We start from the raw sequence: 14,379 nt of genomic DNA, 5'->3' as shown, positions 1-14,379 counted from the left end.
GAACGAATACTCCAATATTTCTTGGGAACCAGTTTGTTCAGCCGTTTTGACGTAGAAAGAACATATGAAAATAGCTTTCAGTGGCCAAAAATAAAATAAAAAATGAAATCAAATTAAAAAACAAAAAACAAATTAGCTATCGCCATCACAGGGACTTCGCTGCGGTTCCCCACTAACCTCATTCGGAGGAGCTTGACACTTGGACTAGCATCAATGATTGTGATCTTTGTGTTAAATTCGCACATCTATCTTGTAGTGCTTTATAAAACTTGAAAGAAAAAAAAAAGTAAACTAACAAAAACCTGGTGTCTTGTCGTCATTTTGACATAGATGCATCCTTTGTTTCGTGAGTTGTCAGTATTAAACACGCAAGGTAACTTGATCACAGGCGGCCGCTAAAATCGATGTCACTTTCGATTTTGCGATTTTACTTGTAGGACTAAAAGTGCGATAAACACTCTCATTGAACATAACAAAAATCCCCCGAAATATCTTTCGCTGATGGTAACTTGTTATAATCGTGGCACAAAATTTATGATGTTTTCATCTCGCAAATTTTGTTGCTGATGGCAAATTGTTTTATTCTCAATCGACACTTCCAAAAAGTTCCTTCTGCTCTCCTTAAAAACTACATATCAATATTTATTTACTTTTGCTTCACTATTTGTTTTGAATAAAGCAGGCACCTTGCTTAGTTCGCATTTTTGAGCGTTAAAATAGAATTTTTGGTCCTATGTTCCTGACAGCAAGTCGCATATTTTGACGTCCCGCATACAGATACTAACCCTGCCGGAAAAGGCTTAACTTCAGTGAACATTGGTCTTGGAAAGCTGTCAGAAGCTTAGAGTGGTGTGTGGTGAAAAAGAAGTTGTAATTGATCAACATGTCAGCCTTGAAGCAAAATGTTTCTCGATTTCCTTTTATTTTTTTCAATCGTTCTGTGTTTAGTATTTCACTGAACCACATTTCTTCTCAGGGGGTATTTAGCAAAGATATCTAACATGGCACTGTAATGATTTACTGTACCAAAACAATGTCGTGTACTATTAGAGCTACATATCACGCAAGGACAACTTGAATCTCCTGAAAAAACAAAACGCAGCTCAGTTGACAGTTATGGAAAAAAGCAGTGTCAAGTTACTGCACTACCACACGTACGCAGTACGTTCCTACTTAAAAAAAAAAACCCGTATCTCCTTAATCCCCCCCTCCCCCACCCCAGTCCAAAAATCCCGTATCCCCACATTTTTCCCTAACCTAAATATACCGTATCCTGATCGCTTCTCGGCCTTTTGGCTAAGACTAGTTTCTCGGCCAAGGGCTACGGTCAAGTACCATTGTACTACGTACAGTAGTTTTTTCTGTGCCATAAGGGGCAGGCACAGAACAGTTTCGGCTGTTTGTCTGTTCTTTCGAGAAGCGATCACTAGGGTTTTTTGGTTTCGTTTTTGATAGCTTTTTGTTCAGCTCGATTGTTTGAATCATGACGAACTTTTGTACTTTCTGAGAACTATTTAATACTTGAGTTTTGAATCGATGACAGAGAGAGTTTTGGCGATTTCAACGCGGACTGCACTACTGGATTTAAGGTTTTTTTCTTAACGAAATTTCGAGTTGTTGTGGAACGTTTGGTACCAAGTTACTCTTAAGCGGCGTTCACACTCAACTTTGACTATGATGAACTGGAGTATAATTTAGGCTATCATACTTCATTCAATTTTACTCAATTATGGGTCTGTTCACATCTGCGAAAATTCAAATTCAATAGGCAGGGTAAACTCGCAGTGTGAGACAAAATGGAGCCGTACGGCGTGGTTGCCACGATTATCATCAACCATGCTTCAGGCAACAAGAGAACCAAGGAGAACCAAGCTTCCGAGAATAGAAGACGACGAACCAAATCTTCGCTCCATAAAGCGATTAGAAGTTCGTCTGCTCGTACCACCAAGTGTTCGCCTTTTTGTTCAATTACTCACTGCAATTACTTCAAACAACCCCCTTGAGGTTGTTTGACGTAATTATCATCTAATTATAATCAGGGACAGTGTAATCAGTTGATGTGAACCCATTTCATATTTAATTCGATTATAATTCGATCGTAATCGAGGCCTAATGTGAACACGGCTTAATACCGAAATTAAGATTATGGAATTGTCAAACTAGTTTTTTGGACTGGACTACAGAACACGCAATTACGGAATTTTTGATTTTTGAGCATTGAGAGAAATGGAGTACAGATGTTGTCTTCTTGTCTTCGCCACGGATTTAAATAGTTTGCAAGGAACTAAACCAGGATTACGGAACCGGACTTCGAATACAGGGCCCGATTGTTCGAAAGCCGATTACCTTAATCCAGGATTAGCGTAAACTTTTGTTTCATGTTTTCAACATTTTGGTTACTTTTGTTTTTCAAGATTGACTTCTTCTAATGTAAAGCTTTTCCGAATATCAGCCTTGAACAGAATTTGGGAGTAGAAAATAAAACTCGTTTGTTAATTTTTATCCTGAGATTAGAGTCAATCGGCTTTTGAACAACTGGCCCAGGATGATGAGTTGTTACACTGATTTGTAATACGTTTTACGGATGATTTAAGGCTGATCTTGTAATTTTTGGATGAACGGAGTTAAGGAAGCAAGTAAAACTGTAGGATTTGAATATAGTCTCCTTCCAAAAAATTAATAAGTAAAAGATCCCATGTCCTGATAACCCGCTAATAGGGCTTTATTGTTTGCATTTGCAAATTTAGTAACATTAATAATGCGTTTTTACAACAAAAAACTTCAAGTTATATTACAGATTTATCTTTCTGGTAATCTCTCGCCACTTTCCGAAGTTTACCTGTACTTGAAGTTCACTGTTATTGGACAATTTGTGTTAACTGTTTGCGCATTCCACGGATACGCCTTTGTAGGCGTCTTGTTCAGTTTTTTTTTAGCGAGATTCCCATACAAATCTTTATAATTTTTTACCGTTGGAGTCTGGGCCACCTGTGGTTGGTAGAGCTTTAAAATGTTCTATCACGTAATCGGCGTTTCGCTTTCCCTAAATAGAAATCATTGCAATCCCAGCAGTTTGCTCTGTACACTACTTTTGACCTGAACGAAGGAGCTAGTTTATCTTTGTAAGGGAAAAAAGACCTGATTCTTCGGGTGTTCTGAAAAATTATTTTGAGGTTGAAAATACCATAGAATCCTCTTGAGGTCCTCTTGAGGTCATCTGAGGTCAACTGTAAGAATCGGAGTGACGAACAAATTCTAATGCAGCGATAAGCCAAAGTGCAGACTAGGTTTATTTTGTATTTAACCTGAGTAAAAGAGTCCCATTTGGTATAAAGACCGGTAAATGTCTTCTCATCGGCATCCTGGACGTTCTTATAAAAAAAAGAGTGCACTCGACTCATAGATTTCGACTCATGGAATTCATCCTGGCTTTACACCAGCCAAGAGAGGATGAGGTCCTCTCTTGCACCAGCCGAATATAAATTGATTGACTTATGTGTCTTCAAAGTAAAAAAGGCCAATAAGGCTAATCTTCTTACATTTTCTCTATTCATTTTTGAACCGTTCGTACCAGTGTAGTTACTGGGCCCGAATTCCACAATTTGAAAGAAATGGAAGGATCGCCATTTGGTTGAGATAGCGCTAATTTATATTCTGAAGGCAAGTATTCGTTGCCGTAAGCTTTTCTTTTGCTTGAAATTCTTACTGAACCAGGAGAGCCAGCAGCCGAAATGTGATATGTCAACAGGAAATTAATTTCACGTATTTAATATGAGTTATTTCCGCGCATGTTGGCCACAGCTCTCTCAAAGCTACGTCCGAAAGTTTTGCTTCGAGAAAAATTCAAAGGCCGTTTTGCGGCAATAATTGCGTTATCATAATTGTCATCATCACCTGGTAATGGTTAAGAGACTATTAACACGGCTAGCAATAGTTACGAACTTTGATAAAAGTAAATAACCCGCTTTAGCACGATCGACGTTTAGAGCGTTAACCATTCGTTAGAGGAGCTATTAGTCCTTTCGCTCTGACCATGGGTTAGTGCTTGAAGCGTCAACTTTTAATGTCCCAACAATGGTCATAGTCAATTTACTTCATTTCATCGCCTCAATGACACTACCAAGTCTCGAAAGCTGTCAGTAATATTTATCCGGCAATACTGGAGAAGACATGACAGATGTAGATACTTTTTGGGATGTCCAAGCCCTCACGATGTCACTGTGTTTTACTCCCCATCCACCCTTTCCCCCTGACTGGTGGCGGGGACTGTTTCCCTTTCCGCTACATTTGAGAGAGATGACAGCTTTCGAAACTGTCAAAAATGAGAGAGAAAGTGAGAAAAAAAATCAAGCATGTATTTATCATACCATGAAGTCAAGTGAAGCTATGATACTCGCAGTTATGGACGAAATTTTTGCAATTGCACAAAGAAGCCGGTGAGGAATAAATGATAGATGAAATGGATCATATATGAACTGCGGATATGAAATCAAGTGAAGCTATGATCCTCGCAGTTATGGACGCAATGTTTGCAAATTGCGTAAAGAAGCCTGAAAATTTCAGGACTTCAACGGGTTTGAACCCGTGACCTCGCGATACCGGTGCGACGCTCTAACCAACTGAGCTATGAAGCCACTGACGTTGGGAGCTGGTCATTTGTGGGTTCCAATGTTTCCGTGAGGAATCAATAAACGATGAAATTATATATGAAATGGATCATATACGAAATACAGATATGAAATCAAGTGAAGCTATGACCCTCGCAGTTATGGACGCAATAAAGAAGCCTGAAAAATTCAGGACTTCAACGGTGTTTGAACTCGTGACCTCGCGATACCGGTGCGACGCTCTAATCAACTGAGCTATGACGCCACTGACGTTGAGAGTTGGTCATTTGTGGGTTCCAATGTTCCCGTGAAGAATGAATCAACGATGAAATTTGTGGGTAGCGTAAACCCACAAATGACCAGCTCCCAACGTCAGTGGCTTCATGGCTCAGTTGGTTAGGGCGTCGCACCGGTATCGCGAGGTGACGGGTTCAAACCCCGTTGTAGTCCTGAAATTTTCAGCCTTCTTTACGAAATTGCAAAAATTGCATTGATAACTGTGAGGATCATAGCTTCTCTTGATTTCATATCCGCAGTTCATATATGAACCATTTCATCTATCATTTCATCGTTGATTCTTTCCTCACGGGAACATTGAAACCCACAAATGACCAGCTCCCAACGTCAGTGGCTTCATAGCTCAGTTGGTTAGAGCATCGCACAGGTATCGTGAGGTCACGGGTTCAAACCCCGTTGAAGTCCTGAATTTTTGATGCTTTTTTACGCAATTGCAAAAATTGCGTCCATAACTGCGAGCTTCACTTGATTTCATATCCGGCAGTTCATATATGATCCATTTCATATGTCATTTCATCGTTGATACCACAAGGTATTGAAACCTTTTCGAGATTTTCAAAGGTGGACATATCACTTTGATGACTTTCATATCATGCAGTGATCGAGCATAACACTGTGTGCCACAAACCTGTTAATATTTACCTGTTGTCAAAGTTGTTGGCAGTGCTAGTTTAGTTCCGTTGCTAGCACAGTAACGATAACTGCAATTGTATGATGTAGGCAAAGGAGTCAGCTTATAAACGTAAAATCCCCCGCAGTTGCGAACGCTGATGTAAACGAAGTTTGCACAGCAACTGCAGTAGCTTGCAGTGAGGCACACCCTGCGCACGACAGCGCCATCCTCGACAGAGGGGTGTCCTCCACTAAGCCAGCCTGAATACCGGGCACCGCACTGATACCTCTCGACACAAGTATCAGCCATTTGATTTCCAGCCTCTCCGTCAAACCGGTACCATCCAGACAGGGTGCTTTCGTTCTTGCAAAGTGACAAAAGGTTGAATCTATACGTTGTTGCTCGGTTGGCCTCCTTGAGGGCTTTGTAGTTTGAACATTCTGAGGAGATTTCATTCAATATATTAAAATTTAGTGTTTGAAAAAGGCATCACCACGACATGGATATGTGTAAGGCTCAAAATATCGGACCAGTCATACTGTGAATTCTCTCAACTCCGCCTTGTGTTTAGATGAGGCTATGGAAACACGTAAAACGTCCTCTATTGCTTAATTAGAGCACCCGAACTACTAACTGGAAGGTCGTATGTTCGACTCCTACAAAGGAGAACTCGGATTTTTACTCTTCAATGCGAAAGACATTGTTATGACAATTCAAAAGAACAGGTTATCTGGACAAAACAAGATTAATGACTTACAAATGATGAGATACAGATATACAGAGCTTAAAATAAATTACCGACAGCCAAATCTGCATGCAGCCAAAGTGCACTTAGTTCGTACAAAAAATCGCTACTGTTACTCCCAAAAACTCCATATGAGCTAGGTAAAGAATATATTTGGGTGGGCCTTATCTGTAGGCTTGGGTCAGTTTTTTTATTTTGATCGACTTACAAGCATCGTAAGTATATATATTAGTATGTACTGCTGCAGTCAGCCAATCATACATATTACGGAGCCACGTAATATGTATGATAATATACGTAATACGTATAACCATTCAGTTTTGCACAACATTGGAGGAGGGGGCAGGGGAGAGAAGCAATGAAGACTTCAAAAGTGCTAACCTTCCCAACAGTTTTGTCTAGGATTGTAGCTGTACGAAAAAAAATGCAAAATCGTTTTACTTTGCACTAATCGATACAGGGGCCACGTAGGACCTACAATAGTTCTACATGTCCACGGGAAAAAAAGTTTCCTTTGTCGTTCAGAGATGGTTTAAGTTAACCTTGGTAAATTAATAAAGAGATTTATTTGTCGATGTTGACTCGCGAGGATAGTCGGAAAAATCCCTAGTTAGAAACAAACCAACGATCTGTGATTTGTAGTGTAAACGCTCTTCCGCAGAGCTGTAAGAGACTCGAGGAGAAAGGCTCCAGAAGCAGGTTAGCCCTACTGAATAAGAATTTGGTTAGGTGCCCCAATATGACTACTCCTTTTCAGGTTCCATTAAGAAAACTACTCTATTATACGGTAAGATTATCGCCAAAAAAAAAAAAATGAACATCAGTCACTTAAGGTGGCTCAAACCGGTTTCAACAATTTGGAGGGAATGTGTTATTAGAAAGATATACTCTACAACACTGTCTCACTTGATGGCAATGTATGGTATCATATAAAACACCAATAATTTCTTAACGAGATGCACATATTAATGTGACGTCAAAAATTACCACGGCAACAAAAAACCCATCTAAAGACACACTATATTGTGTGTTTAAGCGCTTATATGTAAAACACGAACTCAGTGACCCCTATTTTTTACTACTGAAAAATGATTAGCAGGCTAAGGCTAAACTCTCTGCAAATTAAAAAAAAATTATCTGGAGCGGATTCAGAGCCATCTTAATTTTTTTTTAATTGTGAAGGTGGCTATGAATCTGCTACAGAGAATCTTTTTAAACCTTCAAGAAAGTTTTATCATAGCGTGCTAATCCCTGCTCAGCAATAACAAAATGGTGGTCACCGAGTTTGTTTTTGAGATATATGTGTTTTAAGACAAAATATAGGGTGTTTTTAGATGGATCTTTTGTTGCCATGGTAACCTATTACGTCACATTAATGAGTGCATCTTGTTAAGCATCTATTGGTGTAGCATGTAGCATCGTAACATTAACATTAAGTGAAAAAGGTTGGTAGATTCAATCCTTCCAATTAGTACAGTTTGTTGAAAATGTTAAAACTGGTTTGAGCCTCCTTAAATCGAAAATGCGTTCTTACCTGGTGCTCGTGGCAGGCCATTGCCGCAGTAACGTGAGTAACACTTGAGTGGATCAAGGCGGTAAACATAAAACGCTCCACAGTTGCGGACACTGATGTCCTTCGAAAATTCGCAGCAGTTACTGACAAACAGCTGTTGAAAAAAACAGACCTTCCGCTGCACGATCCCTTCAGCCACTGTAGGATGCGTGCCATCGAGCCAGCCTGGTGAGTCTGTAGTGCAGTGGTATATCTTAGGACATGAATCTGCCATTTGAGTTCCAGCTTCTCCGCTAAATCGATACCAACCAGACAGCGCTGAATCGCACATGTTACCAATGCTCCTGTTTACATAGGTCATTGCTCGGTTGGACTCATTGAGAAATTTGTAGTTGGAACATTCTGGGAGAGATTTTTAAGTAGATAACATTTTGAGGGCTTATTCTTATTCATGAATTAAACGAAGACAAGTATGAATCAACAAAACCTACTCTAATATCAAGGAAAATGGAAAAAAAAACCAACAACCAACCACTGTCCTCTAATTAATGAATTATATATTTCAAAGATCAAAGGTCAATCTCTTGCCGATACCAAAAAAAATGTTCCTGGAACGGTTTACAAAATATTTCTATTAATTTTTGGAATGGTTCAAACTTTTAGGCTAACTGTTTGAGATGACTATACTCGTTCTTGATTTCATTGCAAATTCCCTTTGATTACCTCCGTACAGAATTATTTCCGAAAAGACAAAACAGCGAACGAAATACTCCGAGATAATCGACCCGAGTTTTCATACATGATTTTTTCCGATCCGACTTTTAGTGCTCAAGAGTATCTAAGGGCGCGTTCGATTGACCCTATTCCGGAATATGAATACGCGGAATGATGATTAAAAAGGTATGTTTGGCGGGTTTAGAAGCTTCAAAGATAATAAAAATATGTTTGAAATACCATTTTAGCAGATGTTTGACAATTTTAATGTGAGTCTCCGTAAAAACAAAGGATTTCTAACTTATATTCCATGTATTCCTATTCCGGAATACGGTCAATCGAACGCACTCTAAGACTATGTTCTATTCCAACTCATTTTCAACACTAATTACCAAAATAACGAAAAATCCTGGTAAATCTCACCTGTGTTGCCGGTAAAATCCGTTCTGAGCTTTTACCTACAGTCTGTGACAAATTTCGTTGGAAAAGTACACGACTATACAGATCTGAAGCTTTTGCAGCTCACTCTCCCCTCACAATGTTGTTTTAACGCGAGTTTCTGAGCCCATTTGCCAAAACAACATTGTGGGAGCGCAAGGTATTGTAAAGTGTTTCAACAATTTTGTCCCAGACTGTAGGTTAAATTGGTGATCCTCATTTTTCCAAGGTTGAATACTCACTCAGATGAATTGAAGCTGAAACGTTTTTTTCGAAGCTTAAATTAAGCCTAGGGAAAAATTGGGTCAGGCTAGGATTAGTTTTGGTTTTTATAAATGGATATCAATTGACAGGAAAGTAAATAATGATAAGAACTGTATCGGGTTGAGCATGTCCGTCGTTGTAGTGGTACGGACACAGGACTATAGATCTGGGGCAGGTTGCTCGAAGCTTGGTTTGCACTAACCGTTGGTTAAGAGGTATCAAACCCAATAGGTTTGCATAGTATTTAACCCTGGTTAGTGCTAACCATGCTTCGATTAGGATCATCATGCTTCGATTAGGATCATCAATTTAACCTAGGTAAAAACGGATTCAACCTGAACCCGGATTTAACCGACAACATCAGTCCTTCACCAACTTAAACCGACGAGAGGCGTAAATGCTCATTAGGGAGCTTAAGCATAACAACGGCGACGGCGACGGCAACGAGAACGTCACAAATTTGCATATTTGGTGGGCAAAAGCAATAGCTTTGCACGACCTGCACGTGCATTTTTCACTTTTGTCCATTTCTTTGCCGCTTTCACAAATAACTAGTAAGGATATTGGGTTTCCCTAACGAGGGTTGATACGCGGTGAAAAGTGAGCATGAATCGTGACCATTCTTGCTTTTAGTAATCTTGACCACCTCAGTGGTTACCTTTCCCCTAAACAATAGGGACCTTAAGTAACGACAACGGCGACGGCAACGAGAACGTCACAAATTTGCACATTTAGTGGGCAAAAACAATATCTTTGCACGCCCTGCACGTGCGTTTTTCACTCTTGTCCATTTCTTTGCCGTCATCAGCAAAACTACAACGTGAAATAGCCAAATTTGAGGTTTTATGACAAACGTCAGCAATTGAGGATAAATTTTCATTCTCTCCCCTAATTTAAGCGCCGTTGCGACCAGGATTATTTTGAGAAACTACCACACCCTTGTCATATTAAAAAGGTTGAAATAGTCACGAAGTGATTACAATAACGTGAATTTATATTTTGAGATGACGTTATCGTTGCTGTTGCCGGAAAAAATCATTTGCAGTTTACGCGCAATCTCTCCAACTCGGTCTGTTGTGTTTTTACAAATCCTAATTGACTTGAAAAGCGCCTGGCAGAGTAGTTACTCTATAACAATCCACCAGGAGCTTGTTTCTCGAAAGTCCCGAAACTTTACGGGCCATTTTCGGATGTCACAGTTCTCTTTGTATCTCAAGGAACGGAGAGGATTTAAGTCAAACTTCACAGTCATTTTTCTTTTTGTTACCTAGAAATCTTGTTGAAAGATCGGCTTTCCAAAACAAGCTGTTGGCAGTTTTACAAATAGCTTTTCGGACCCGAAAAATTTCCGGGACTTTGGAGAAACGGGCCCCAGGTCAGTTTTCTGGAGTCTGCTTACCGTTGGACACAGTTTCCTTGTAACTGGTAACTGTGTAAGAAGCTTGGAAGTTTATATACCCGGTAACATTAGTTGCAAACAGCAACTCTAGGCTCTGATCAAAATGTGAATAAAGGGTTACTTTGTTTAATAGTTGACCACATATTCTTGAGCTTGGTTTGCCATTTTCCTGGATTCCATTTTCAATTTCCAGGTAGGGACACTTACTGCATGATAGGTCACACCATTTTCCGATGGAAACGGCTTCGAGCATTAACCTGACTTGTTCTCCTTTACTTGCCATGATCTTGAAACAGTATGTTGGGGGGAAGGATGCATTAAAAAATTGACGGAAAGTTATGACCCCACTCGTGCCTTTATGAATTCTTTGCCTGCACACTGAATATGAACACAACAAATCAGTCAATATCTTCGGGGAAATGTATAATCAACCAGGCCAACCAGGCCACTTTCCTTCAATTCTTAGTCGCTCCGGAGAGTGCATGCGCGAGTGAAGCGATATCGAGGCCACAATATCTGTTCAATAAGTTCACTTTTCCGCTGATTATTTATTTTTGTGCAATAGAAATTTATTTATATTCCTGTTATTGGAAGAAGGTGATTGCTAGTCTCAGAAAAAGAGAGAAAGACTATAGGTCACCATACTCGTTTACGAGAAAATGACGATTTATCTCTCTCACGACCCAAGCCGTAAAGAAAACTGCGCCATTTTCTGTATGTGCTTGCGCTAATGACGCAATAAATCGTGCGCAGTAAGGATGAGCAATGCAATACAGGGGAATGACCTTAAGGACGTTCGCGCCCAAAATGTTCCCACGTACAGATTTTTTAAAACTTGCCACGCAGAAAGGTAATGATCTACTTTTGCCACAAAGGCAAAAAAATGGGGGCTCACCGTGCTAGCTTGTTTTCATGAGGTGCACTTTTAGAAGCTTGCGTTATTTTAAGACAATCTTAGATTACAACTGTCACGTCAGCGATAAAAAAAGCTACATTAGTGAAATTTAGATCAGGTAAACGTACTCAATTAACATAAATAATGTAACTAAATAAACTTTTGCAGCTGATGTCATTTTCTGTGGTGAAATAGACCTTGAAAAACGATAAATATTAGTCTAAGAAAGAAAACTGCGGTCGCAGGAGAGCATAAAGGCGAAATATTTGTAACTTCTCGTGTACATATATTTTTTGTTTTGTTAAAATGGATAAAATCAAGAAAGGAACTGATCTAGGGAAAGAAAAAAGGAGGTCACCGAGCATTCAAGAGAGTAAAATCGCTGCAAAGTTCTCAAAGCGATTGTCTATTTTCAATGCCACGTCGTTGCGTGACATTTCCGAGAAGACCTGGGTCCACAGCTATCCCATGATGCCACACGCTTTCACGTTCAATTCTCGAGGAAAATGTGTTCGCCTTTAGCATCGTGTTTACCTTCGTGATCGTTAAGGACGTTCATGTTTGTGCGCAGCGTTACTGCGCAGGTAACGTGACTGTCATATGTCAACCATTATTACTTCGAGCATTAGTGAAGTTGAGGTTTTAAAACCTTTGCAAAAACCGTGGACCATAAGTCTTGCATGGCGTTGGATCAGTGAAGATCGTGATCAGTCAAAATTGATTAAAAGATATTTATCAAAGTCAAGTGGATTACTGCACGACTAATATTCGCGTTATTTTATCAGTCGTTCACTAGTCTTCTTGACTTTCATAAATATTTTTCAAGCATTAGTTGAAATAACATCGCGGCAAAAAGAATTCCAGGCCTGCAAAAGAATGGCACATTTAGTTTCGAATCATCATGAAACGTTAAAGAAAAGTGAGCGGGAGGATAGAAAAGCTTTGGAAAAGGTAGCTGATCGGGTAGACGTTGAAAGTTTGCAAAACCCGAGGAAAAACCGTTGCGTAAATTTAAGGGGTCTGGTTTTTTTTTTTTTTTAATGTTTTTATTACCCTACGAACTAAATATGACAATGAATACATGTTTTTGAAGTTCTTTTCCTTTACTTTCGTAAAAACAGAGCAGTATTTTTGTCCTCGTCCGCTTGAATAGTGCAGACCTACGTGGAAACAACCAGTGATTAAGTTTCACAAAAACCACACTCCAGAAGATGAGCATGACGGCAATGGAGAGATATTATACAAAACACTAACCAAATGAAGATGACGCCTGATTAAAACTTCGTTACTACGCTTGAGAAAGTTTTTTTCTTTTTTTTTTTTTCGGTAAATCAACGATCGGTCCTCTCTTGTGTTCCAGTCCTTCCCTGACAGGTAACGCAAAAACGTGACAAACGCACATCGATTTTACTCGTTTAGATCATCGTTGACCTCTACTTTTTTAATAATGAATCACTTACTTTACTTACTATCTACAAAATATGATGAAATGAAAAAAATTCCCTCCGTAAGAAGCTATCTCACCGTAGGAGGATTATGGCGCGAACGTCCTTAAGGACGGTGCCTACTAATTCAAAGATATTTTTGCCCCGGTTTATAATTATGCAGGAAATGTAAATCTTAACAGTGTTATTGAAATCCAAAAAGAAAATTAGGGGTAACCATACATTTTTCAAAGATAATTCATGAATAATATTTGTAAAGAGCTTTAAAATACAAAGCAATGTATGGCGTTCTTTCTCAAATTGAAGCTAAATTAGCTCTAAAAAATGCATGACTACCCCCAAATTTTCTTTTGGATACCAAGACTACTTACAGAGACTTTCTCCGCATAATTTCAAACTGCGCAAAAATATCCCTGTATTAGTATCACCGATAGGAAACCCGAATATCTCGAGATGCGCAGAACGTATGCGCAGTAACAATAGTAGGCACCGTCCTTAAGGAAGCTCGGAAGGGTTTTCAGCTTAGCGCGTGCGTGAGCCACACATCCAATACTCTGTATCTGCTTACGTCAGCTCGTGAATCAAAATAGGTGACCGGAGATAATAAACTCTACCACTGATTTCGCACACTTTTCTTCTAATTCTTATGTAGATGGAATATAAACATACATCTCCTTTTCACAAAACTACGAAAATTTTGTCAACTGTTTAAATGGTTACTTAAATCCGTTTTTGTTTGCTTGCAGTTCGACGCGAGCGCGCACTCGAATGAGCGGGTGACGCATGCATAAATGCTGATCTTGTAACCCCCTCATTTTTCGGACGGTAAATATTTGTCAATTTTGTATATTAACTTTAATTAATTTAAATTTTATTTCTCTAAATCTGTAGGTGAAAAAAAAAAAGTTACAGACATATTCAAAAAATCTGATTTTCTCTAAAACTGGCCTACGAATTTTGTTGAATTTTAGGTATTTTAGGTAAGGTAAGGCTGTACGGAGAGATTTCACAGTCCCGTTTTTTCAAAAAAGAAATTTTAAGCTGATTTTAAGGCACAAAGAAATATCTTATATCGTTACTATGGTAACGGTATTTTGGAAGAAAATGGCATGTGAGAAATCTATGATGGGTACTTAAGATTCTGGCCAAATTTCTTCTCAATATGATTACCTTAACTATATCTAAAAGCCGAATTTACTTATTTGTGTGAAAAAAGGAAAAACTGTTTCGAGCCTCCTTAAATTTCATGAGAATTCTACTGAAACTTGCCGACTCGCTTAACTTTAAGCCAGTTGCAATTGGAAAAGGAACTGTTTTCACGGAATTCTCGGTTGTCAATCGCTCGTGACACCGCCACTGTACCCAATAGCCCTTATGCGTGACGACGCCTGACTAGATAAGGATTAGAAAATCAAACTAAATTTTAGCATGAGCTAAATCCCGAAGGAG

The 14,379-nt window shown here is 39.2% G+C and overlaps 1 protein-coding gene across 3 annotated transcripts in view; it reads right to left on the bottom strand.

Annotated features, from left to right (window-relative positions):
• LOC138008201 (uncharacterized) overlaps window positions 1–14,379 on the bottom strand; it is a 28,468-nt gene that overhangs the window by 5,718 nt on the left and 8,371 nt on the right. For all 3 annotated transcript variants that reach the window (XM_068855452.1, XM_068855454.1, XM_068855453.1), the window contains 3 exons: window positions 10,591–10,968; window positions 7,797–8,177; window positions 5,547–5,957 (listed from right to left, as the gene is read on the bottom strand). In XM_068855452.1, the coding sequence (XP_068711553.1) occupies window positions 5,547–5,957; window positions 7,797–8,177; window positions 10,591–10,968 (1,170 nt within the window). The remainder of the gene's footprint in view (window positions 1–5,546; window positions 5,958–7,796; window positions 8,178–10,590; window positions 10,969–14,379) is intronic.

This window comes from Montipora foliosa, chromosome 6 (genome assembly GCF_036669935.1).
Source record: "Montipora foliosa isolate CH-2021 chromosome 6, ASM3666993v2, whole genome shotgun sequence".
Taxonomy (NCBI): Eukaryota; Metazoa; Cnidaria; class Anthozoa; order Scleractinia; family Acroporidae; genus Montipora; species Montipora foliosa.
Note: the sequence above shows the minus strand (reverse complement) of the source record. Positions and strands in the feature narration are given on the sequence as shown.